General features: G+C 47.0%; 1 protein-coding gene across 3 annotated transcripts in view; it reads left to right on the forward strand.

Annotated features, from left to right (window-relative positions):
• Nucleotides 1–26,357, forward strand: part of CACNA1E (calcium voltage-gated channel subunit alpha1 E) — a 308,909-nt gene that overhangs the window by 277,067 nt on the left and 5,485 nt on the right. For 2 of the 3 annotated variants that reach the window (XM_077763229.1, XM_077763230.1), the window contains 9 exons: nt 3,452–3,543; nt 4,132–4,297; nt 8,678–8,805; nt 13,908–14,004; nt 16,031–16,136; nt 17,214–17,321; nt 17,888–17,988; nt 18,256–18,362; nt 22,389–22,500. In XM_077763229.1, coding sequence (XP_077619355.1) covers nt 3,452–3,543; nt 4,132–4,297; nt 8,678–8,805; nt 13,908–14,004; nt 16,031–16,136; nt 17,214–17,321; nt 17,888–17,988; nt 18,256–18,362; nt 22,389–22,500 — 1,017 coding nt within the window. Of the gene's footprint in view, nt 1–3,451; nt 3,544–4,131; nt 4,298–8,677; nt 8,806–13,907; nt 14,005–16,030; nt 16,137–17,213; nt 17,322–17,887; nt 17,989–18,255; nt 18,363–22,388; nt 22,501–25,664; nt 25,794–26,357 lie in introns of all 3 variants that reach the window. The other variant, XM_077763228.1, reaches the window with a different exon arrangement.

Here is a 26,357-nt window from a genome sequence, read left to right on the forward strand (position 1 = left end):
CTCCTACTGTAAACATTCAGCGACACATCCCACCAACCTATCCAGCTGGATACACTGGACTGTCTGTCTGCTTATTTCAGAGAGGCTAACTTTCTGACTTGAGGATGTTGAGACTAAACCCTAGCGTGGAAATTCAGCCAGGTGGCAGTCTCCTGCAGTCAGGCAGTCTGTCTGCCTTTGGACTGCCAGCTGCCTTCTCCACAGTGCCCGCCATCTGGAGCCACTGCACACACCTCCCCTGCTTGCTGTGTCAGCAGCCTTTTGCCAAAGCGTCTCTGAAATGTCTCTCCTTTATGTTCCTCTCTCTTGCATGCACTCCTTAATTTTGTTCATCTCCTAACTGCGTTACTGGAGAGAGTTTTGTTCTCCCAGAGTACGATAAAATGTCAAGTGTCAAAAAGTGTGAAACTTGATTGAGAAGTAGGGAGTTCTCCTTTAATGAAGATATTTCGGTAGAAATGCCATGATGGTGTCAGGGCTGTGCTGTAAGCAGAATCCCTACTGAAATTTACAATTAGCTTGATGATGCCTATGAAGTCCCTTCTGACTCTCAAATATTTGATTCCAGAATTCAGTGTTCTTGAACAGCCAAACGAAACTTACATTTTTGCCCATGCTTAAAATAACTCTTACCTCCTTTTCATCTTCAATCAAAATAAACTAGAGTAACACCATCTCTAGTACTAAACTATTAGGGTTTTGGCTCACAATGATCATAATGCTATTTACCATTACTTGAATTCCTGAGTGTGCCAAACGCTGTCCTCAATGTCTGCTCTCACCCCATTCTTCTTCCCTGTCTGCAGGCACACACACGGCACATGACTAATGTATTTGAAAGTGAGGTGACAATGTTTATGGGTGGGTTTCATTTCTCCATTGACGCTTAACATGGTTAAGTAACTTATAACATGCTCAAGGCCTCAGTAAGTGGGAGAGCTGAGATTTAAACTCAGCTCTGTCGGCTCTACAACCCATATTCTCAGTGTACTACGTGTTCTTTCTCCTCCCACCAACAAGCAAATACAAGTATTTCTTAGACCCATTAGTGGGAGGTGGGAGCTGTTCAGTCATGAAACTGTGATATTTACAATAACTGCAATGTCTAATATTTTATTGCCCTTAGGCTTCTTTCCAAAAAATAAGAGCACCATTTCCATTACACGGGGACACAAATGGCTTTCCCACTGTGACTTGCCTTTAGAGAGCCATCCTCCTCCTGGTCCCTGATAGAAACCCCACACCATGCACAATGCAGACACATAGCTTGTGGCTGGAGAAACTGTAGCTGGTATAGTCATAACGAAGCAGAGGGAGCCATCCAAACAGAAAGGCACAAAGGCAGGAGACCAGTATCGGTAAAATCAATAGGAGCAGGATGAATCTGTGAGAAGAACTGTTATTCTGAACTTTCAGGGGCATCTTGGAAGAAGAGAACGTTGCAGAGAAACCTGAAGAGGGAAGCAGGGAGTCACTTGCTGGGTGTGGGAAACAGTCCGGGGGCCACAGATCATTAGGAGGTGAGGCTTTCAGCCTCAGCTCCTCCACTGACCTGCTGTACAAACTCGGTCAAGTCACTGAACCTCTCTGGGCCTTAACACCCTCACCAGTACAATAGAGGAGTTGGATAGATGTCTTCACAGGTCCTTTTGTGTTCTAAAGTTCTGTGATTCCAAGTGAAAGTAGATTTAAGCCTGTACCTCTGTTAAGTTTTCCAGTGGGTCTCAGTGTTCCTTCTTTCTCTTTCATACTCTTTTGGTGTAAGAGATTTTGTCTGGGACAAGAACTAAGTGAAAAGCTAAAAAAAAAAAAAAAAAAAAGTGGGATTTTAAAAATTGCCTTCATGATAAATATGTATTGATACAGTTTTGGCTTGAAAACTATCATAGATTCAAAACAGCTTCAATTTCTTTGACTGTTACACACATACCTCATGCAAAATCACAGCGTGCCCTCCAGCTGGTTGATAGCTGGATAAGGTATTTGAGAAAATCATAATGAGGACCATTAGTGGTGGCTTCAGGACTGTCATGGTAGGACATAACACTGTAAGTTGTGTGGATGGTGATGTGATAAATTGCGGATGTTGGATCAAGGGGGTGAAAAGGAGAGAAGGTAATGTGAACACAGGTAAGGATGTATGACAGTTTCTTCCTGGGGTGCCTGGAACTAAATGTGGTTGTTGGGGATTTTTTTCAGTGCTACTATTTGTCTGTTTGTGGGTCCTCCACCCTCTTATCTTCCTCCTTCCTTTCTTCCCCTGTGCTGCCTACCTTGCCACTTCCGTTCTCCCTGAGAGACAAGTAGTATTTGGGTTTTGAAAAACAGTGTTGAGAACAAATTTCCAAAGCAGGTGTCAGTGGGAGTTACTTGAGTAAAATAGCTGGGGGCAGAGATTGTTCCTCAATTGCACATTCTAAAAACTGTTCAGGGGAAAAATGTGTTCCATTTAGCATATGTTAGATAAACTGAAGTATGTTAAATATAGGTTGGAGATTGTCTCAAATGGCTGGAAAAGTGACCTGTAAGCCTTCGGTTGTACCGACGTTGACTTGTGAGAGTAGGTCCTGATACCTGAAATATGGTTGGGAGGAAAGGGCAGGTGGAAGGGTATCCTTCTCATCTGAAGAGACGTAGGGTCTCAGCATTCAACATTGTTCACTGTCCGTGGCTAAAGATCTCTGAGCTTTCCCTTCTTTTTTTCTTTCATGTGAATTTGCAGGGTGACCACATTCTGAGCTCAGTGACCAAAAGCAGATTAGTAAACTCATTCGATAGCCAGATCTGCCCCAATTCATTTTGTTTCTCCTTTTCTGAGTATCCAGTTGTCCTTACTTTCTTCCTCCTATTGGCCTGGACTTTGCTTTGTGTGCATTCATTCTCACGGACTCTAGATTATAGATGTATTGACTTTCTGAAATTTGACTCTCCGAATGGGCACATATCCAAGGAAGATAGAGTTACCCCTCTGCTTGCAAATTCCAGGGCAGCATCTGCCCAAGCTGTCAATCACATCTTCTGCAGATATACATATTCCCATCATCACTACCTGAGACAGGAAGAGAGGGGTAGCTCCTTCCCTGCACTTCTCTTATGAGGTATGTCTGATGTATTGCCTGAGTACCATGGTGACAGGTACCACGGAAATAAAAAGACCAAATTATGTGTGGGAGGAACTACGTACAGGCAGAGTGACTTCAGAAATATCTTGCCTTCTATGGTCTTTGGTCCTCTCTGCTGCAGAAGAATATACTTACTTGTTCATATCCAGCCAGGAGCATGGGATCCATCAGCCTGTCTGGGTTTGAGTTGTCTGCCTCAGGATTAGGCCATTGGGAAAGGCCATGCATATGGATTTGCCAACCCTGTTAGATGAGGTGCATCTGACATGTGCAGGCCATGTCACACAGTTCAGTAATGCTCTTTGTTTTTTGTTGTTTTTCTTTCTAAGGTATTTGGAAACATAAAATTAGATGAGGAGAGTCACATCAACCGGCACAACAACTTCCGGAGTTTCTTTGGGTCCCTCATGTTACTCTTCAGGTACCTGGATGCGTAACCCTTATAGTTGCGGCTCCCTTGTCAAGGGAGACAGAGCTCTTCTGCCTTTTCCTCCTGTCTGTCTCCTTGTTCTGGTCCCATTAGGCTGTACAGTAGAGTAGAGGTAGGGGTGGAGAGGTACAGTGCCTCTGAAAAACTCTTCTGATGACAAGACAAAGTTTCCTCGACATCTTTGACTCAGAGGTTAATTTGTAAATTGCAAGTTCCGAACACGTGCACCGGGACTCTGAGTAGGGAAGGTGAGGACAGTTTCCTATGGGCCAAATTCCATTTAAGGGCCAAAACCCTGGATGGCCAGGTTTATGTGGGGTCCTAGAGAGTCCCCTCACTATCTCTACCACTATCAGCAGAGACTCCTGAAAAGACAGAGAAGCAGTGGGTGAGGTGACAGAGCCCATGAGAGACCTCCTTGGCTCTCTCCTCTGGATAGAAAGTACTGGAGGGAGGCTAACTGGTCACCAAAGGAACCTGCTGAGAAGAGAAAGGGGTGGGTAAGTTGGGAAAGAGGGCCAAGGAGAGGATGAGATGCGCAGGCCTGATCCTACTAACCAAACTCTCTTTTGGGCTCAGGAGTGCCACAGGTGAGGCCTGGCAGGAGATAATGCTGTCGTGCCTTGGGGAGAAAGGCTGTGAGCCCGACACCACCGCACCATCAGGGCAGAACGAGAATGAGCGCTGTGGCACTGACCTGGCCTATGTTTACTTCGTCTCTTTCATCTTCTTCTGCTCCTTCTTGGTGAGGAAACCCTGTGCTTTTGTCTTGAGATGTGGCCCACACCACCCTATCCTGCTCCATCCTCCAAGGAACTCTTTTTTAAGTTTATTTATTTTTAAAGAGAGAGAAAGAGAGGGAGCAGGGGAGGAGCAGAGAGAGAGGAGAAAGAGAGAATCCCAAGTAGGCTCCACACTGTCAAGTACAGAGCCCGATGCAGGCTTAAACTGATGAACTGTGAGATCGTAACTTGAGCCGAGATCAAGAGTTGGATGCTCAACCAACTGAGCCACCCAGGTCCCCTTCCAAGGAGCTCTTAAAGGCCAGGATGCTTAGCAGACTCCTGGGTGGGTGACTCTCCGTGGCTGACCCTGGACAGTTCTTGCTGCTTCTAGGGAAGGATTGCCGTGAGAAGAAACAAGTGGAGTGGAGTTTAGGGAATATTAAGCTTCATGTCGAACCTGTTGTGACTCAGAATAAACCTCTCTTCTCTATACTTCAGGTATTTTATCTTACAGGGAGGACTAAGAATATCTTATCTCTTGGAGACTTTCAAAAGAGAAATGGTATCTTAGAAATATAAAGTGATAGCATTAATAAGCATAGAGCGATGACAATATACAGTGTAATAGATGTGGTCTCTCTTCTGTCTTTATGTTTAATGACAGTTGGCCGGCTTGAGAGACATGAAAGGACATGATTGCTTTGGGCTTTAGTAAATATTAAGTGATATATGTGGAACATACCCACTTTGAAAATGGTGAGAAGCCCTAGGTGCCTCCGTAGTACCCTTTGGGAGAAAGCATGAATCGGCACTCCAGCATCCAGACATCCCTACCCTGCACTGTCATGGACAGGGTACTGCCAGATCAATTAAAGGGTCAGTCTGATGCTTCTGGCCATGCTGACATCCCTCAGCTTGGCCTCACTGGCTGTACAAGCCTAAAACTAAGGCCATACCACTGAAAGACGGTTAGTTTCACAGCCATGCAGGAGTGACTTATCTCGTGTCCAGGCATTTCTACTTCCCTAAAGTGATCATGAGGGGATTCGCCACATGTCCAGCTCTCTGATGTGGAAAAGTGGCTTGCAGGCAGACTCTGGAGGGTGGTCGGCAGGTTAACATAGCAGGGAGTGAGTCAGCTAGAGACTTGGGGAGCCTGCCTTGTGGTCTTGGCTTTGTTGCTGTTCTAGAGCGGTCAGAACATTGTCCCTTTTGTAGCTTCTGTAAATGGCAGGAAAAATGACTTGATAATAAAGGTATTATTTGCACGGTGAGCAGGTATTTCCTCTTGTGGGTGTGAAAGGTTTTCAATGAAAAAAAGAACACAAAACAGTGTCTTAGAGGCACTGGGGAGAATCCATGAGTGGGTTACAGTCGCTCTGTCAACCAGAGTTCAAGGGAGAAAGGCATACGGGGTTCCCAGTGCTTGTTGATGGGGCTGCTGTAGGGGTGATGTGGAGCAGGTAGAAGGGCATGTGGACATCTCAGCTTTATCCTACATGGTGTAAGTGTTTAATAATAAATATTTAAAAGAAACCAAGATATAACTAGAAAATTAATTAGAGACTATAAAGGTACTTAGAATTTTGAGATGGAGGGTGCTGCATAATTCACATTAATGTTATTTTTAAAGAGGCTATATTCAGTATGAGATGATCTGCTTTCAAATCTCAGCTCCACAAGAGACTGACTTTGTGACCTTGGGCAAGTCACATAGCTTCTTAACTCAAACCAACCACTCTAGACTTACTGATTCGCTATGATGTGCCAGGCTGTGTGCTTGGAGGCAAGAATACATGTGTGTCTAGGAAAGCACTGTGTCCTCGAAGGGCTGATGATAATTATGCCTGCCTCACAAGGTGAGAGAAGCATAAAACAAAGAATAGGTGTGAGTGAGCACACCACACTATAAGAGACTATACAAATATAAAGCAATGATAATACTGTTTTATTAACATTAATACTAAGTACCTTGAAAGGAGTATAAAATAAATGTGTGGATATTTGGAAACTGCTTTAGAACCCAGGTAGTGATTGAATATATATATTCACTGTGGCTTAGCGACAGAAAGAAAGGCCCAGCCCATACTAGGATTAGGTTCAGCTTTCATGAGAAGGAACTCCCCGAATAATAGCAGCTTAACCAAAAGAGATGTTCATTTTCCTCACACACCAGTGAAGACTGGAGGAAGGCAGTACAGACTAGTTACGGTCATTCCACAGAGTGGTTGGCACCCCGGACCTCACCTGCAGAGGCTAGACCGCTAGACATCCACTTACATTCTAAGCAGTGGGACAGAGGAAAATGAAGGAAGGCAGGCAGGAATGAGACTGGTTGTTAGGAAGCAGCCAGCAGTCTCTCTCTCTTGCGGAGAAGACTCCAACCACATCCTGTCTCCAGACTTTGTCTTTATCTTCTCTGCCGTCTGCATATCTGGCACCTCCACCCACCTGGCCACTTCACCTGGGAATCAACAGAGATGCAATTCTCTCGCCCCCTCAGCCAGTTCTCTCTCTCTCAGGCAGGACTCTCTCACTCGCGAGTGGAAGAATGCCTAACTACCATCTGGCCTAAGCAAAAAGGGATTTTATAGGCATATGTAAATGAAGAGTCTTGGGGCATGAGAGGCATAAGCAGGCCTGATCTGGCCCTCAGGTGACATCACCGGGACTAGGTCTCTTTATTCATGGATCTCTTCCTCTAGGCTCCTCCATGTGAGCTCTTTTCTCTCTGGGGGTCCAGCCTGTGGCTCCAAGGTGTCTGTAGCGGCAGCTCTAGACTCCAGGGAAGTCTCCACATTCTCGACTCACAGGCAAGAACAAGTCTGTTGCCCAGAAGGTTCAATACCATTTTATTGGCCTTGATTGGATCACCAATCACTGTGGCCCAGGAAAATGGGATTCAGTGACTGACTGAGACCTGGGTCATAGGTGGTACCCCATTGAACCATATTAACTGCGAATAGGCGGGTGGGGGGAGGGAGACCTCAAGAGACCAGGTGTACAGTAAATGAATTCTAGGCAGCCAAGAAGCGACAAAACAGTGCTATTCAGTGTGGTCTAGTTCTGTCAGTGCCATGTCCTTCAATTTTGTCTACACTGCTGTCCTGCTACTGGCTTATTCAGGAGCACCACAAAACTCTCCCCACACATCTCCCTGCTGCCAAGGGTTCCTTCTGGATAAAATAGATATATCTAGGTCTTCTCCTAGTTTAAACCTGTTGCCTACCGTAAAACCTAGACCGGAAATGGGGAAACTAGAGCCCATGGGCCAAATCCGGTTTGCCGCCTCATTTTGAAAGGCCCACAAGCTAGTGGTTTTTACATTCTTAAATGGTTAAGGAAAAAAATCAAAAGATGGATAATATTTCGTGAACTGGAAATTATATGAAATTCACATTCATACTCCTTTCTGATCCCATTGTAACCTGTGTATACTTCTTAAACGGCTCTTAAGAACTTTTATAGCTTTTGTATGGTCCTCATACATCACAGTCCCTGCTAAATACTAAGTCTTTAACAATATTCAAGGAACAGAGGTGCCTGGGTGTCTCAGTCGGTTAAGTGTCCTACTTCGGCTCAGGTCATGATCTCGCGGTTCCTGGGTTCAAGCCCCACGTCAGGCTCTGTGCTGACAGCTAGCTCAGAGCCTGGAGCCGGTTTCAGATTCTGCTGCTCCCTCTCTCTCTGACCCTCCCCTGCTCACGCTGTCTCTCTCTCTCTCTCAGAAATAAATAAAACATTTTTTAAAAATTAAAAAACAATATTCAAGGAACAGGTGAAAGCCTGCTTTGTTTCTGGCAATGTGCTAGGCATAGGAATGTACTCTGGACAAAACTTTCTTATTTCTCATCCTTAGCACCTGGGTCTCTGCAGCTCAGCAGGTGCATAATAAATGCTGTGCAAATGTTATGCAAATAAGTAAGACAACAGGGTCTTGGAAGCCACTTTAGGCCATGAGTGGCTTCCAGGTCCTCACACAGTAAGCCACACAGTCAGCTCTAAGACATCTTACCATTTCTTTTGTTGGCTCCTTTTGTGGAGCAGGGCTGGGGGTTGGGGAGGCTAGAAGGGAGGGTCCGTGTCAGACCTTGACTTTGAGACTGTTGTTGCTGTTGCTGCTCCCTCTGCTGCAATACAAATTAATTGGACAGACAATAAAGGGACTTTTTGTGGGGTTCTTTCCAAATATAAAGTGCCATTGAAGAGTGAAATAATAATGCTCACACAATGGAATGTGTGGAAATTATAATGAAAGCATGTTGCATTCAGCAAGATCAGCAGTGCTTTAGTTAGGAAATTTGGCCTCACCCACTTTCGAATTCTTTATTTTCCTTGAAGCCTGTCTTACTGTGTTAGGTTTGCCCTACCTAACTCCTCTTCTCCCCCATGCCCTCCAGATGCTCAACCTGTTCGTGGCCGTCATCATGGACAACTTTGAGTACCTGACTCGGGACTCGTCCATCCTAGGGCCTCACCACTTGGATGAGTTTGTACGCGTCTGGGCAGAATATGACAGAGCTGCATGGTGCGTAGGCCTCTCAGCCATCCCAGTGGGGCCCATATCAAGGGCCTCTGGAGTTCCCCAGAAAGGGGTCGAAACCAGAGCCACCTAAACGCCTGCCTGTTACAGAAGGAGAGGAGATTCCTCTCAGTTTGGCCTGTTGAAGAGCCCAGGCCCTCAGATTGGCTCTGGTATCCAGCCAGTCATTAAAAACATGGCTTCTTTATCTTCCTTTTCCCTCTCATTCCTTCTGGGACAGGCTTTCCTTTTCTTTGCCAATCCCATCAGTCTGCACCTCAGAGTGTTTGGTTTCAGTCACCAAAGGGGCTTCCAGTAATCTTTTTTTTTTTTTTCCCCGCTTCCAATGGTTAGTGGACTCCTTTGAGTCACTGGAGCGCGGAGAGGGGTGGGTTGACAGGTTTTTTGGGCCAGAGGAACATCTGGCCATCACAGTAAGTGACATTAGCATTTTCTCTCTCTCATCCTTTTTGAAAGACAGTTTGAGATGACTGAAATTATGTAAAAAAAACTGAGCAAGTCGTTCTTCCAACTGACCCCCTAAACACTTGAGGATTTGTACTGCACAGAATTGAATTAAATGGCAGGAATTTGCGTGAATAACCTCCCCCCGATTTCTTTCTCTGTCCAATATTTCTCAAAGGATGTGCCTTCTGGGCTTCAGAGCAGGGATTGGCAGACTTCAGCTTCAGGGCTAAACATGGTCCACTGCCTGTTTTTGTATGTAAAGCTTTATTAGAACACAGCCACATCCACTCATTTCTGTATCGTCTGCGGCAGCTTTCACATTATAGGGAAGCATTGTATAGTTGTGACAAAGACAGTGTGACCCTCAAAATAAAAAGCATTACCTGACCCTTTACAGAATAAGTTTGCTGATCCCTGCTTTAGAGGACAGAAGCGGCATTTTGGCCCCTCATGGTTGAGGACAGGGTGACTGTTCTGTAAGAGTTTACTTCACAGGAACTTTTCTGTCCCACGTCATTTTAGTTCTAGGATCTTAGCTCACCGATCTACCCATTCTGGTCCCCCTCTGAAAACACTACCAGAAATACTGTCCTTCACAGGAATGGCCCATGTTGCTTCCACCTGGGACCCCTTCAGAATCTGAGACTCTTTCTAAAATCTGTCCTCCTGTGAGGCTGTTGAACTTGGGTCAAGCGGGAAGAGTGAATCAGAATTCCTTTTCCCCTCAGTAATTATTCATGACTTAGGGTCCAGAGTTCTCTAAATCCATTCTTATTACAATGGCTGAGCAATGGTTTTACTCTCTGGATCTACTTCCTGGTAGATGGGCTGCTTAGAAAGCCATGGGTGGTGTGTTTGAGGGAATGTAGGCAGGGCTTGCATCAAATCAGCCCTGTGGCCTTGGACAAGTCATTTAACTACTCTAAGCTTCCTCATCTCTAAATGGTGATAATGATACCTGCCTGCTTTGAAGGGTGGTAGCATGGATTATATGAAATCATGTACGTAACTGTTGTTATAACTGACAATAACTACACAGGAAAGCAACCGGAAATTATGGAAAATTGATTTGTAAAGCATGGATGGCCATGAGATTGGGAGCCTGAGAAGGGATGTCTTCACTCACCTAAGAGAACTGCTAGCAGAAAAGTTCATTGCTCACCTGGCCTCACTCAGGTGTCCTTAGATCTCTGAAACCCCAGCTTCCTGTGCTTCCCTATTATCTTGGGACCCAAATACCAAGTGCATTAAATGTGCTCCTCCCCACTCATTCCAGCTGCTGGGAAGAAATGATTCCATGAGGACTAAAAAAAAGTCATGAGACTCAGATACAGGAGCTGTGAGAGAGCAAAAATAGAATGGAGAATCTCTTCTGCTTTGAAATTCACAGCATCACGTTCTGGTTAGAGTTTCATTGGCCTTCTTTTTGAGATGCAGGGGGAAGAGCTAACAGGGATAACGTGAGCCAATGTCTTCAAAAAGAAGACTGATACAGGATGCAGGGAACACCAGCTGATAGGCAGTACCAACCCACCCACATCCCAGTCTCAGTAAGAAACAAAGAACAAATGGTTAAATGAACTTCCTCTCAAGAATCAAGAGACTTAAAGTACCGATGAGCTGCTGTCTAGAAAAAGAGGAGGAATTAACACCAAAGTCAAGAAAAGGCTGGAAAGAGTAAAGCTGGGGCAGAGCCTCATGTGGCTGCTGACAAGGACTGGAGGCTCAGAGGTGGACAAGTGTGTGCATCATTTCCAGTGGAGACCACGGTCCCGGTCCGTACTGGGATGTTGCTTCCTTGTTCTGGTCTCTGACAGAGCAGATGCTGTAGCCGCTGAAAATGAACCAGTTGTTGATTCTGTCCTTCTCATGGAAAGCCAGGACTCTAAGCAGGCCCCTGTGAAAGGAGGTTGGTGAGACAGGTCACATTGCTCCTGGAGTTCTGGCTGGGTCTGACCAGGCTGCCTACGGACTGGCTGGTGGGAGCAGAGCCGGAGGGGGGGTGGTGTCCACGGCTCCCTCCCAGGCCACTCTCCCAGCACAGATCCGGGCGGACTCCCACAGAGGGACGCAGAGCTTGCTCAAGCTGAACTCAATCTGCCACCGAGGGAAGCAAAGCCCTTTGCAACTTCCCTGGTGCCAGCTGAGCTCCTTGCTAATTAGCCTAATGGGAAATTTGTCTCTCGCAGTCTGCGGAAAGATGCTGACTTCCCACTGCCCCTGACAAGCAGGTCGGAGTAACGGAGTGTAATTGATGTCTGTGAAAAGCAAACATTTGGGCAGTCCTCTTCACGGCGGCCTGGCATCTGCTCTTGACAGCTGTCAGAGGCGTTTGTGTGAACTCTCAGGCTGTGTTCTTCGAGACCTGGCCCGAGCCAAGGGTCCATTTTTCTGCATCGGGCCAAGTGTGGGCCAGACAGGTGTCCCGGGGTTCCCTTGGTCATTCGGCAGCCCCTCTGGGCACTGGACAGGTTCTGATTACCTTAGAAAGAGGGGGTGTTCAGCAAGGTGATGCTTCTCTGAGGCTCACTGCTCTCAGTCTCTCCTGGTCCAGTTTTACCAGGCCCGAGGGAAAAAGCTGCTCTTCCTCGTCCAGCCCTCAACATCATGGCTAAACTGGCATGTCTTTCCCACCCTTCTCTGAGTGTCTTATTAACCCACCTGTGCTTCCTTTACAGCGGCAGGATCCCGTATAAGGATATGTACAAATTAGTGCGGGTGATCTCGCCGCCTCTGGGCCTGGGAGAGAACTGCCCCTACAGGGTGGCTTGCAAGGTTTGCCTCCCAGTCCCCAGCCATGACCGGCGGTGGGGTGCAACTTCGAACCCGCCTCTCCGTTCCGCTCCACCACCACTGCGCCACATGAGGGAACCTTCATGTTGCTTTCCTTTGAGTTTAAAGAGGTCCGACCCCTTCCAGAACCAGCAGCTGTTACATAAGGAAGAAGGGCACATTCTGGGGGGAAGGCAGAAAAAAAGGCCTCAATACGGAAAGCCAATTTGACCTCTCTCACTTTTCTACACATGCATACACTCAGTCATGTGTGTACACACACACACACTCACTTACTCACACTGTCTCTCTCCCTACTCCATCTTAATCTGTAGATTTCACCAGAAGGACCTCTCCGTCCTCCAGAGAATGCAGATGTCTTCACTGGTTTCCCTTCACTGGAGAACAGAGAGCCTCCTTTTGGCAAAAATTAGCATCCTCCTCCCACAACTAATGTAGCGAAATGTGGTTCTAGTTGTCCGTACCGCTGCCCACCCTCCGGTCCCTGGATAGTTTGGCCGGAAGGGATTTTAAAAGCTCGAGGACAGAAAGGAGGTGAGAAACCATACCGAGTCAGGGCAGGAGGTGAGAGTAGCAAGAGAGGGTAGGCTTGGTGGTGTGTGGAAGAACGCAGTCGCTCAGGGGGTCTGCGAAGGTCTCTGTAGATAGCGGAGGCTCCTGACCGGATTTCTTGCCTTAGGGGTCTCTCTGTATCGTTGAGGGGGCCGAGGGGGTCTGTCATTACTGCCGCATCACTGCTTGTTTGTGAGACCAAGGACATTGTTCAGAGGCACGTAGGACCCCTTCTTCAACTGTGCCAGACCCGGGAACTGGAACAGGAGCGGCTTGGCCACGCCGCCACCCACGGCCACGCCTGCTAGCTCAGGAAGCCTCTCCCGGTGCTGCAGGAGAGAGGGGTGGGCTCTCCGGGCACAGCCTGCTCTGGCAGCTGGCAGAAGACGTAGGCCCAGGACGATGCCAGCCGGGGCAATGGGAAGGAGCTGGCTTGGGGTGGTGACACAGTGATTCCTGTACTCGGGAGGCCAAACAGCTGCCTCTGCTGAGACTCTTTAAACTCCACCCCGGTGACACCTGCGGCCGCATGTGGGGAGAGCCGGGAGGGCAGCATGGCATGCGAGATGCCCCTCCTCCTCCTCCTCCTGGTTTGGTCTCTTCTGTCCCCAGCATGCCATCGCCCCGGGGCATGCCGGGAGTAAAGAGCACTCCTCCCCGCAGAGCCAGGTGGAAGCAACAGCCGGCTCCGACTAGCAGCGCACCACTTCCAGTGCAAGTTGCCGCCTCCCGCTGCACACACACCACAGACGGGGATACACGATGTTCCGCCTGTGGGTTCAGAGGAGGAGACGGGCCTGCCACACAGGTCGGGGCCCCGTCCCAGCTGGGGCCAGAGATCCTAACCCGCGGCTGGAGCACCGTCTATCCGTTTTATACCGCTCGCACACAGCCCTGGGAATTGGAAACAGGCTTGTGTTGTATGGGGGGTGGAGAGAGTGAAGAGCGAAGTAGGTAATGAATGTGCACGAGGAGAAAACGAGTCCCCATGACTCCACAGCAGAGTCCCAGGGACCAAAGGGTTGCCATCAACGTTCCCGGGTCTGTGTGGGGCGTGATATAAATCCGCACCAGGATGGAGTCACGTGTATGATTTGCCTTGATTAACAGGTTTCCTATTCTTTTTCTGTTTGTCCATTTTGTTTTGTTCCTCTTCTCCTGTTTTCTGTATTATTTTGTTTCGTTTGGCTCTCTGGGAATGCCTGTTCTCCCTTCCTCCTGGTCTGCATCCTTCTCCCCACTTCCTTTCCCTGCCCCCCCCACCCCGTCCCCACTTACCACCCCTCCATGAGCAGTGGCCGCATCCATTACACTGAGATGTATGAAATGCTGACTCTCATGTCACCACCGCTAGGCCTCGGCAAGAGATGTCCCTCCAAAGTGGCATATAAGGTAGACCACCCCTTCCTTTGTTCTGGGCTAGAGACCAACAGGAGGGAAGGCGGGCTGGGGAGGTGGAGGAGGGAAGAAGGGGGAAAGAAATGATGAGGTCAAAGGGCAAGGAAGGTTCCTGGAAGTATGGAGTCCCGAGACAATACGCGGAATGGTTGGCGAGACTCTTCACCGTGGGGCTTTTTTGTGTTCTGCGTGCCTCCAAGCGTGTGGCTTCTCGTGAGCAGATTACTGGAAAGGAGGTGTTAAGTAGTGTGTTTGCTCAGAGGAGGCAGAGTGGTGGCCTGCAGGATAGCGTATATGGGCAAGAAGGAAGCCTACAGCAAAACTGCTATCAGAGCCTATAAAAATTTTTTTTCAATTAGATAAGCTAAGGAAATAATGCAGAAATTTGTCTAAACACGGTTCAAGAAATTTTTAGGAGAGAGGCAAACCCTTACCCAATTTCTTCTCCTTTGACATAGGAAGGAACTGTGGCATGGTTCCTTCCAGCTATCAGGACAAAAGAACATGACTTCTAGGGTGCATGATGAAGGATCCAGGCCCCTCCCCCCACCAGCCCAGCTGCCCGCTTCTCTTGTCAATACAAGGGAAAAGGTGACAAAGAGCACAAGTTGCATTCAGCATTAGATTTGCATTATTGGCCTGACAGATTTGGGGGCTGGCCCTGGAGTTCCGCATAGATTCTCCACGGCCTGCTTAGAGCAGCAGCATACATTGGGAGTCACCTGCCATTAGGGTGCTCAGAGCTTTGGGGCCTGATTTCTTTTTCTCCACCCATTAATAGTGACTGTGTGGTGTTTAGACTGACCCAGAACTCTGGAGCTCTTTCATCTAGGAATAATACCACAGCAATGTGGTCACTTCTCTAGAAGCTTAAGGAAGTGGGAGAGAGATGGAACTCAGATCCAAACAAGAAACTGACTTTACACTCTAAGACACCATGTCTGTGGAATCACAGTAGGCCAGAGGTTCCAATGGAGCATTAGCGATCCTGCCTTGGGAAGAGACACGTCCCTCCCTGCGGGGCTGGTGGTTCTGCCAGAGGACCTGCTGCTGCTGCTGCCTCCAAGTTGCACAGCTCCAGAGAGCATCTCCCTGGAACAGGGCCCTTGAGGACCCAGTACATGGCTCTTCATGTGCAGCTTCTGGGCTGGCATCCTTTTTGCTCATGATGGCCACATCCAAAAGTACCAGGTGGTAGAATGTGGCATTGAGTTTTCTGAATGTCTGGGATGAAGCTTGGTGGGTGAAGGGGTGTGGGGACCGGAGGAAAAGTTAAAGGATTCCAAAAGCAGTATACTCTCTGGAAAGTGGATTTGGCCATTTCAGTTTGATCCCTTCCTTTGGGGGAGGGAACAAGGCCTGCCCACTCTGCTCCTGCCTTGGTCACCCTTCTCGCATTCTCTCTCCTCTGCTGTCCCCAGCCTTCTTCCCCTGTACTCGGTTTGCACTCCCCTCCTTTTCCATCCTGCTCCACCTCATCCTCGGGATAAGTTGGACTTATGCATGTTTAATCATGTGCTGGCAAATTTCACCTTTTGAAGACTCAAAAAGGGGGGCATCAGGATGCATATTTCAACAGATAAGCAAAGCAAAATCTCCCCCATCACTATCTTTCCATGTGACTTTTGGGGGTATCCATGGGACAGGGGGAAAGAGAGAGCAGCCTTGCATCAGGGAATGGAGCCACCTCCCAGAGCTGACTCCTTTCTCTGAGCCACTTCTTTTAGAAATCACTTTCCATTTCTATTAAAGACATTCTTAGGACCACGGAGGAGTCCTAAAGAATGATTAGTCCCCCTTCTTTTGGAATTTGGCAACATTTTCTAGGGGGGAGAAAAACTAAACAGCAGCAAATGAGCCGTAAGTGAGAAGCAGGGAGAGGAGGTGGGACCGGGGATGGGGAATCCTTGCCCTTCTTTTTTGTCTCTGCATTTGACCTCCACCTTGCTCTTCTCTTCTCACCAAGGTTTCTTTCGTTATTTTTTTTCCTCCTGCTCTTTCTTTTCTCTCTTTCACACAGAGGTTGGTCCTGATGAATATGCCAGTTGCAGAGGACATGACCGTCCACTTCACCTCCACACTCATGGCTCTGATAAGGACAGCCCTGGACATTAAAATCGCCAAAGGTAAGCCAGAGGGGGAAAATGGGATTCTGGGATAACTCACCCCAGGTGGCACAGGACAGAGATGTTTGAGCTTGCATCCATCTGACAATGTTGTGATCTGGAAATCAACTCTCAGGGCCCTGGTTTCACCTCTGACCCAGTAACTGTAACGTCTGCCATTTCTTCCTGGAAAAAAACGACTGGTTTGATCGTCTCTAAGGCTCCTTTCAGCTCTACCAGTATGTGATCTTCGTGTCTAGGACATAGTAGGCATTCTAGAAGTATTTGCTTATTGAACAAGTGAGTTTTAATTTTGGCCTTTTCTTCTTATGTGGCATCTCTAATGCTCTGGAAGGTTTGTGGCAGGTACCATCAGGCCAGTACTTTGCTCTTCTTGATCTCTGGTTCAGGGATTTTGAGAGAAAAGGTTTACTACTTCCAGATGGGTGTCCAGCCTTCCTGCTCTTGGCCTGATCCAAATCCTTCTTAAAATCAGGTCACTCAGACTATGGAGTCAGAGTCGCTGGAAGAACTGATGTATGTATAATGAGGCAGGGGAGGCTCCTTGTGGCTCTTTTCATTCTTTCCCTCGGATAGATTAAGCACCTGGGAGGTGTTTCAAATCAATAAGGAAGCTGATCTTGGTGTTGGGGCCTCAGATCTTTTTTAATTTTTTTTTTTATGTTTTACTTATTTCTGAGAGAGACAGCGTGAGCAGGGGAGGGTCAGAGAGAGGGGGAGATACAGAATCCGAAACAGGCTCCAGACTCTGAGCTAGCTGTCAGCACAGAGCCCGTCGCGGGGCTCAAACCCACGAACTGTGAGATCATGACCTGAGCCGAAGTCGGACGCTTAACCGACTGAGCCACCCAGGTGCGGGGCCTCAGATCTTATGGATAGCCGAGTCACTAAAAATGGGAGCCAAAAATGTGTTCTGCCTCCTCAGCAGAAAGACCTGGTATTAGAAGATCCACTAAGTGCCAAGATTCCCTCTGAGAATATGAGGTGCCATGCTGATTCAGCTCCTACCCCCACCTACTCCCTCAGTACTTGTTATTTGTATGTCTTTTCTATTTATTGAAATTTATTTTATTCTAGGTGGTGCAGACAGGCAGCAGCTAGACTCAGAACTGCAAAAGGAGACCCTGGCCATCTGGCCTCACCTCTCCCAGAAGATGCTAGATCTGCTTGTGCCCATGCCCAAAGGTGTGGGGTCTCCTCCTGGGTAGTATGGTCACTGTGAGCTCAGCATACCAAGGCTGCATCTTTTAGGGGAACCCTGAGTGATCAAGGAGATAAGGGAAGGTTGCTCTTTTATTTTTAGGACACCCAGATCTCCCACTTCTTAATTCCTTTTGCATGAATTGAAAACATTTTCTCAAGATAGGTCACTGTAGCTGTGGGTGAAACTTCCTGGGTGCATAGCTCTCTTCCTGCCCATAATGCTGTTCAGCAAACCCTTATGCAGGTGGGAATAGGGCGCTGTTACTTAGACATAGAAATCGAGACCAGTGGAGGAGATGCTTAGTCACATGTGGTTTCTCATCAGTATCCCTACTTTCATTGGGTAGTTGTGGAAGCTCCCTGTGGATAGATATGGGACCGAGTCACTTTGTATCCTCAGGTGCATGTGGAGCTCTCAATCGATGCTGGCTAGGTGGGTGGCTGAGGGAGCAAACCTGACCAAGAGAATGGGGAAGCTTGTGAAGTACCCTCACTCTCTGCCACCTGTCTTCTCCCCATTCCCTTCCATGCCACATTTGTGATTTTAGCCTCTGACCTGACTGTGGGCAAAATCTATGCAGCAATGATGATCATGGACTACTATAAGCAGAGTAAGGTGAAGAAGCAGAGGCAGCAGCTGGAGGAACAGGTGAGGGTCAATGCCAGCATGGGAGGTGGGTGGGCCATGAGGAGTCACAGGACGGGCCTGGGCGTGGCTGGGGCACGGTGCCCTGCAAGTACTTAGAAGCGGACCTAGGGGTGCAGGGGCAGGAACTCTCTAGTGTTGGGGAGACCGGAGCAGGTCTGATACTCTGATCCACTGGGTTTCTAATCCCCAAGTAAATTGTATTCTCCACTCTATCAACAGACCCCAGGGTCACGAGTTCCTTTTTCCTCCTTCCTACTTTTAACACAGAAAAATGCACCCATGTTCCAGCGCATGGAGCCCTCATCTCTGCCTCAGGAGATCATTGCTAATGCCAAAGCCCTGCCTTATCTCCAGCAGGACCCTGTTTCAGGCCTGTGAGTATAACCAGTGGGTCCACAACCAGTGGGTCCAGTGGGATACAAGCTGCCCTGCTTGTATCCTCTCACCGTGGCATTGTGCAGGCCCAGGAATGCTCCAGAAATAATAGTCTGAGCCCAAGAAGACATTTTTTATTTATGTATTTAATTCTTTTAATATTAACTTTTTTTAATGTTTTATTTACTTCTGAAAGAGAGGGAAGCAGTGTGAGCAGGGGAGGGTCAGAATGAGAGGGAGACACCAAATCTGAAGCAGCTCCAGGCTCTGAGCTAGCTGTCAGCACAGAGCCCGACACGGGGCTCGAACCCACGAACCGGGAGATCATGACCTGCGCTAAAGTCGGACACTTAACTGACTGAGCCACCCAGACGCCACTAATGTTAACTTTTGATATAGAGTACAGGGTGGGAAGGGGCAGAGAGAGAGGGAGACACAGAATCTGAAGCAGGCTCTGAGCTGTCACCACAGAGCCTGATATGGGGCTCGAACTCACAAAGGAAGTTGGACACCTAACCGACTGAGCCACCCAGGTGCCCCATTATGTTTTTTATTTTAAAATGGTTATTCAGCAGGGGTAATAGAAAGGCTGACTATGCATGTTTGGTACTGTGGCCAGCTCAAGAGATAGCACTGGGAATGGACAAAGGAAAGAAGGCATATGTTAGTATCATCACTTTAACAAATAAGAAATTGGAGATTAAATAAGTTGCCAGTGCCACGGGGCTAGTAGGAAGCTGAACTGGAATTTAAGTTTGTTATTCCTAACTCCAGAGTATTCCCACTACACTGCTATCTGTAATGAACAAAAGGAACCTTAGATCAGGCAAAAAAAAAAAACCTCTATATTGGAAGCGGAAACAAAACCTCAGTTAAGGAATCTGTCAACTCTTCTGAGTTGCAAGCCTCAGCCCCCACTCGTTTGTTAGTCATAAATGATTTATTATAGCATCCCTATCTCATTATAACACGATCTTTCTCTCAACAAGCATGTGTGAGTACCCAAAGGGCAGAAATCCCTCTACCCAATGTAAATGAGGTTTTATTGTTGGGTTTAGCCCAGTCCTGATTCTCATGGTGCCAATAATCACTAAAGATCACAACTTCAGTAATTATCAGGGGAAGGGAATCTGTCAGAGTGCCATTTGGAGTCTCTCCCACCATGAGTTCTTTTCTGCCTGTGGTGTTGGACACCTGTTTGTGAAAAACATTAATTTCAGAGGTCATGATCCAACACATTTGCAAGAGAAGCAAAGGGCCAACGTCATGACCAAGGCTATTGTTCATTTTTACAAGTATCTGATGTGATGAGGTAGCAAGGTATGGATTTTCCCTTCTACACAAAACCAGCAGGTGCTTATCTTTGGGCTGCACAGGAAAGCAGTGGAACCTTCTCAGTGGAAGGGTGTACGGCATTTTTCAAGAGTCCTTGGCTTAGAAAGGAGGTCATCCTCCACCTAGATCTCTCTCACTGCTACATTTTGCTATACATAACTCCCACATGGCATCTGTCCAACTTCTGTGTTTATTGATTCATTTACTCACAGATTGGACCAATATTAAAACCCAATATGACGGAAAAGCTGGCTCAGGCACTAGGGATTTAGCACTCAACATGATCTCAGCCCTCATGGAGACCAATCTTGAGAAAGAAATTTACAAAAGTGATGAAAGTTCAAATAGAGAAGGGTGGCCTATTGTGATACCAAGGGAGGGAGGCAGCACACCTGGTCGAGGGGTCAGGGAAGTCCCTCTGTGGAAGTAACGTTTAAGTGAGACTCAGGCATGCTCTTCAAGAGAAGGGAGAATGTGATAAGCTTCAGGAACCTGTAAACTGTCACGATAGCTGGAGCAGGAGACAAACTCTGCCTGGGCCAGCACGTGGGAGCATTGTAAGTGGAATACAGAAGTGAGGTTTTATCTAAGGATCGTGGGATTTTACTCGTCAGTGTGTGTGACACGATCAGACTTGAGCTTTTCAAAGATCATTCTTGCATCCAATGTGGGCTCGGATCAGAGGGGAGGAGTTTGAGAGACAGTGCTGCTTTGGGCATGTGACTGCAATTGTGAGTTATTAATGGCTAGAAAAGGGAAGAGATGCAAAGACTTGAAATATTACCAGTAGGGAGACTGGATAGGATTTAGGGATTGATTTGCCTCAGGGAGTAAAGGAGAGACCCCCCCCCCCAAGTTTCTGGCAGGAGCCCTTGGGATCGATGTTGACATATTTCCTGAAAGGGGGACATTGGTCCCTTAGGACCTTCTGCCCTCACTGAGCTTATACCTGGTGGGAAGTCAGTCCTGAAATAGGATTATTAGAAAGAAGAAAACAGTGTGGCAGAATCTGAGTCCATCTGAGTCCTAGAACTGCCAGTCCAGTTCTAGGAGACATCAGAGAGCATTTACTTAACAAAATGAATTTTGAAGGATGAATTCAAAATAACGAACAGAGCTTGTGGAGGGCAGAGGAGTTGGGGAGAAGCATTCTGTTCTCTGGGAACAGCCTGTATCAACATCTTGAGGCAGAAAGAAGCCGGGTGGGCACATTCAGTGAACTTAAGAGAATGAAATTCAGGAGCAGGAAGTGAAGGGCAAGAGGAAGCTGGCAAAATAGGAACTAGATCATGAGAGGCCATGTTCCAGACTGTGTCTGGCTTCTCATTGTTAGGATAAAGTTTTTAAAGTTGGAAGTCAACTCTTGGTTCAAGTTAGGCAACTCTCTGAGGTTGTTCAGGTGATTCCAAGGGTCCATTCTACCTACTAGGGATTCTGTGATTACTCATAGAGCAGTGCCCGGTGGTTGGTTCTCAGGAGAAGACACACTGAGGAAGGTGCGTGTAAGCAGAGCATTTAAATATCAGATCACTCTGTATCAGTTGTGAAAATTCAGCAAACATTCTCTCAGCAGCAAAGGGACAGACAGGTGGGGTGACTCTCTGCACTTCAGCTCTCTCTCCCTGTGAGCTGAGTCAAGGTAAGATTGTGCCTATGGATTATTTTTAAGTAACTGGCAACCCTGGTTTTATGCCTCAAATTTTCCAGTGGATGCATCCGTGAGTGCAGTAGACTCAACTATGAAAGGGCTGTGCCACGAGCATAAGATGGTACCCCATCTCTCCGTGCTAGCTCCACTGTTCCTGAGAGCTGGGGCCCAGCCCCTGACCACTTTCCTTCTTCCCACCATCAGGAAGCTCCCTCTGCACCCTTGAGTAGGTCAGAGGGCACCTGTTATTGTACAGCAGCTATCTTCTCAAGAAAGTCTAGGTCCTCTTTTTCTCCTAACCAGTCCAGTGGATCCCGTTGTCTAAGAGTCTCCACAGGTACCAAACAGTGGTTTAATTACAGACACACTGGGAGAACTGTCCATACCTTTCATTCAGAGGCCCCTTTCCTCATCACCACTCAAGCACCCCCCTACATAGCCACCAACCCAGAAGTTACCACCACCTCTGAGATCACTCCACCCAGTTCGTAAACCAACAGACCCCCTGTCTGTCAGAGTCATCCTTCAGTAAACGCTCACGGCATTTAATTGTTTAGCTTGGCCAGGGTGTTGGCACAATAAAGCCGTATTTCTACTGAGAGTGGAGGAAATTTCTTAAAAGACCATGGCTGCTTAATATTTAAACAAACTGTTCACTGTTTAAACGATGGCATTTTTTTTTCTGCTGAAGGGAGAAACTGAGCAGAAACAGGTTTGCAATCTAGCACTGGTCTTCCATATGGCTGAGTGTGACAAATAATGTCGTTTGTCACAGATATGCTAGTCACCAGCAGAATAATGAGTGGTTCCAGATGCAGGTTGAAAACAGTGGCTTCTCCTTTCCAATGCTTNTTTCTTGTATTCTAGGGTCCAGCCACCTGTCAGTTACCAGGCTTACAAGCCAGCCAGTCTTAAAGGGTGGTGCCCTTGCTGGGAAGGAAGTCTTCTCTAGGGTGGGGAATTAGTAGTGGTGCCTTTGACAGGCCTTTCTCTCTTTTTCCCTCATGTACACATTACCTCCTACTTTGCCATTGCTTTTCAGGAGTGGCCGTAGTGGATACCCTTCGATGAGTCCACTCTCCCCCCAGGAAATATTCCAGTTGGCTTGTATGGACCCAGCCGATGATGGACAGTTCCAGGAACAGCAGTCTCTGGTGAATGAATGAGTTACATGACCTCAAAAATAGTTGCTTGGTTTCCTGATCCCTCCCACTCTCATTTCCAAATTTTATTTCATAGCTATGATTTATTAGGAAAATCCTTTCCCATAGTCCTGCCAGTTAGTTACCCTGGGAGTTTCCTGCTGTCTCTCCTTTCACAGCTAAATATCCCATGTTCTCTGGTAAATGCTTCCTCTGCAGATCTGACAGTTTCCAGGAGGCCCCTTACCTACTGCAGGGACTTACATTGCTTCAGACCAAACCTTCCTAATTTATGCCTGTAAGCAGCAAATGTAGAAGCAAGAGTCAAAATCTTGCCTTTGATATGGGGACTTAGGATGGACCACCACCAGAATGAATGGCACCAAATGGACAGCTTAGTGCAGCCAGGTGCTGCTTCTGGGGACACAGGAATGCCCTACGCCAGCCCTTTGGGGACTCCCAGCTCCTGGATCACTCAGAGGAGCATGTGTGACAGTGACCAGCTGCCAGCCCAGAGTTACAGAACAATCTCTTACCTCTTTTCAGTGCATCCCTTTGGGTCACAATTCTACCAGTCAAGTACTTTCTAAGAGGTCCCTAAAATCCCTCCCAAGCCTAGAGTTTTTCATTTTCAGTTTAATGTTTAATTTGAGAGAGCGCGCAAGAAGGGTAGGGTCAAGAGAGACAGAGACACAGAATCCGAAGCAGGCTCCAGGCTCTGAGCTGTCAGCACAGAGCCCGAAGTGGAGCTCAAACCCTCATGTGTGAGGTCATGACCTAAGCCCCAGTTGGACACTTAACCCAATGAGCCACCCAGGTGCCCCAAGCCTAAAGTATTTTTATTAGCATAAATGATAAAAATTCCCGAGAAACCTCTTGAATCAAGTTGAAGTTGGAGAAGAGGGGGCACACTGACCTTTAGATTTTGCTATTACAAAGCTAAAATGTGATTTCCAATGATAATAGACTTTACCATTATCCTTAGTTTAGGAGTCATCAGATCAGGTTCCTTCCTGAGCTTAGAATTAAAGCCCAAGTGTCCATTGGCCTGGGAGGAAAAAGACAAAACCCAACATTTGCAAGAGTCCATATAGACTGCTTATACTAAGTTCTGTGCCACTTTGATTATAATTCATCTGTGTTTTTTCTCTCTCCTTCTCCCCTGACCCCTCTCCACTGCTGCTGTGCACCCCAGAGCCATCCTAGATGGATGATGTGGGTGGAATGTGGGACTGGCCGGCTTATGGAGTGCATATCTGCTGGCATGAGTACCCTCAGAGCAGGTCAAAACCCTTTGGTAGCCCAGACAAATGGGTGCTTCCCTCTCTGGTGATTGTGAAGACAGGGAATTCTGCATAGTTGTGTTTGGCAGGCCAGACCAGACCCTCGCATGGTATGAGTGCCTTAGGTGTACTTGGTAAGGGAGGCAGGAAGCCTTGGACGAATTTCCTGCCTTTCTTTGTGAGGAATTTAGCACCATAGACTAATTGGCACAGATAGTTTGATTCTTAAAAGTGCCTGTCAGCATTTTACAGCTTGTCTGCCTGGTGATGTGTCTGGCTGGGAAAATCTCAATAATGTGTCCTTTCTTTCACAGGGAGGTTTTCTTTATTGCATCATTATTTCCATGGGTCCCCCAGAGCCAAGCCGTAGTGCCAGGACTTTCTGGATATGTGTTCATCTCATTGTCAGTACTGGTGTCTGTAATTCAGTTCAGGTGTCGGCCCGTGCTACACTCTCACCACTGTGTACCTCCTGCCCATCCCTTGGGGGCCCCTGTTCCACATCCAGAGGCGTGGCCATGATGTGTGCGTGTGTCTTACACTACCTCTCACACCCTGCAAACTGTAATGTTGTTACCACGTCTGTTTCAAGTCGGACCTGTGTGCTTTATGAAGCATGTACTACAAACACTATAATTTCCTTATGCACACTTATCACATGTTCTAGGAAGGCAGTCCTCTCATTCACCTCAGTAACCACCTGGCCAAGTGGTCTTGGGCACCCTTCCCTTCAGCAGTGCCGTTTGTTTAGACAACTAGGTTTTTAGGATATAATTTCCTAACTTTTTAAAATCTGGTATATAATCTCAAGATGTCCAGGATATTTCTAGGTCTCTCTGGTGACCGTGTAAACATTTCCAAGGCAGCCCTACCCTCTATGAAATGATAGTAGCTCTCCGTATAGATCATGTACATTGGCCAAACTAACATTCTTGAACCCGGAAAATAACAAAAAAGAGTTGTACAGGCACTTGAAATGTACTAGTCCAAACTGAGATGTGCTATGAGTAGACTTGGTACAAAAAAAAATGCGAAATATCTTAATTTTTAGATTGATTACATGTTGACATGAGGATATTTGGATATACTGGATTAAATAAAATACATTAACTTTGATAAAACTACTTTTTTAAATATAGTAGCTAGGAAATTTAAAATTACATAGGTAGCTTGCATTATATTGGACTCTACTGGTTTAGAGCATCCCTGACAGATGGCCACTTACCACCTTTTTCAAATGGTTTCAATCACAGGAAAGCTCTCAGCTAACAAAATCCTGTGTCTTAAGGTTTGGGGCGATATATTTGACACCAGAAATTGGTGACTTTCCTTAGAGTAGGAGTTTCTATTTATCTTGGGAGGGCCAGAGAGAGGGAGAGAGAATCCAAAGCAGGCTCTGCACCGACAGCTTGGAGCCTGATGCAGGGCTCAGACTCACAAACCGTGAGAGCATGACCTGAGCCAAAACCAAGAGTTGGACGCTTATCTATTTAGTTGATAAATAGGCTTATTCTTTTAATCTGAAGAAGCTAACACTACCAACTCTCAAAAAGTAGACATCACATATCTAGGTAGTATTATGACTAATAATGCTTTACAAAGCTATGCAATCTGAAGCATTGCTTTGTAATAAATAAAAGTGATAAGTACTTGACTAGGAAAGGTAATCTTTACCTTTTAATCCCAGGTAGAACTTTCTCTTTGGGACATCTGGTATGCCACATGTTGCACACATAAATGGACACATATATACACACACAACTGAGACCATAAAGATACCAGTCTCTCTTATAAAAGCTATTTTGGTTCTGGAGGAGGCAGAATCATCCACTGGAGGTGAGAGCAGTGAGATGGAACCAAGTCCCACAAGCGTGGCTGTGTGTTTATTTCCAGGAGCCAGAGGTTAGTGAATTAAAAAGCGTGCAGTCCTCTAACCATGGCATCTACCTTCCTTCGGACACCCAGGAGCATACGGGATCTGGGAGGGCATCCTCTATGCCACGCCTGACTGTGGATCCCCAGGTAAAAAGCTGTCACCACCTACCCTATGCAGTGGCATCCTGGGCTGTATTGAATTGGTGGGTTATGAAAAACCATTTGCTTTTATCAGGTGAGCTCTTGACTTGCCCCCATCCCTTCCCTATAAGCAAAATCTGGCTCATGGGCCTTCTTTTTAATAGAGCCTACTCCTCCACCGTGTGTCTTCAGTGAAGCCCTAACCATAACAGCCTAGCCAGCAAAATGGTAGAACTCCTGCTGGATGGGATCAACATTCTCAAGACTCAACCAGCCATGCAAGAAACATTTTCCAGGATTTTCCCTGTGTATTTTTCCTTTTCTCCTTTCCTGGCTCCCCCAGCACATACGCAATTACTTACACACACAGCTCTGTGTCAGGACCGTCTGTCCTAACCAGTGCAGGCCACGCCTCATTTCTTTGTCTGTTTTCCTGGCTTCTTTTTTCTGTCTGTCTGTCTCACATCAAGTTTTGACAGAGACAAGAAGTTTTTGTGGATCTGTTTTAACATCTGTGGCAAATCACAAATGCCAGAGTTTAAGGTGGGGCTAGGGTGGGACCCATGATAG

The sequence above is a fragment of the Crocuta crocuta genome, unplaced genomic scaffold, assembly GCF_008692635.1.
Source record: "Crocuta crocuta isolate KB4526 unplaced genomic scaffold, BGI_CrCroc_1.0 scaffold3, whole genome shotgun sequence".
Lineage (NCBI taxonomy): Eukaryota > Metazoa > Chordata > Mammalia > Carnivora > Hyaenidae > Crocuta > Crocuta crocuta.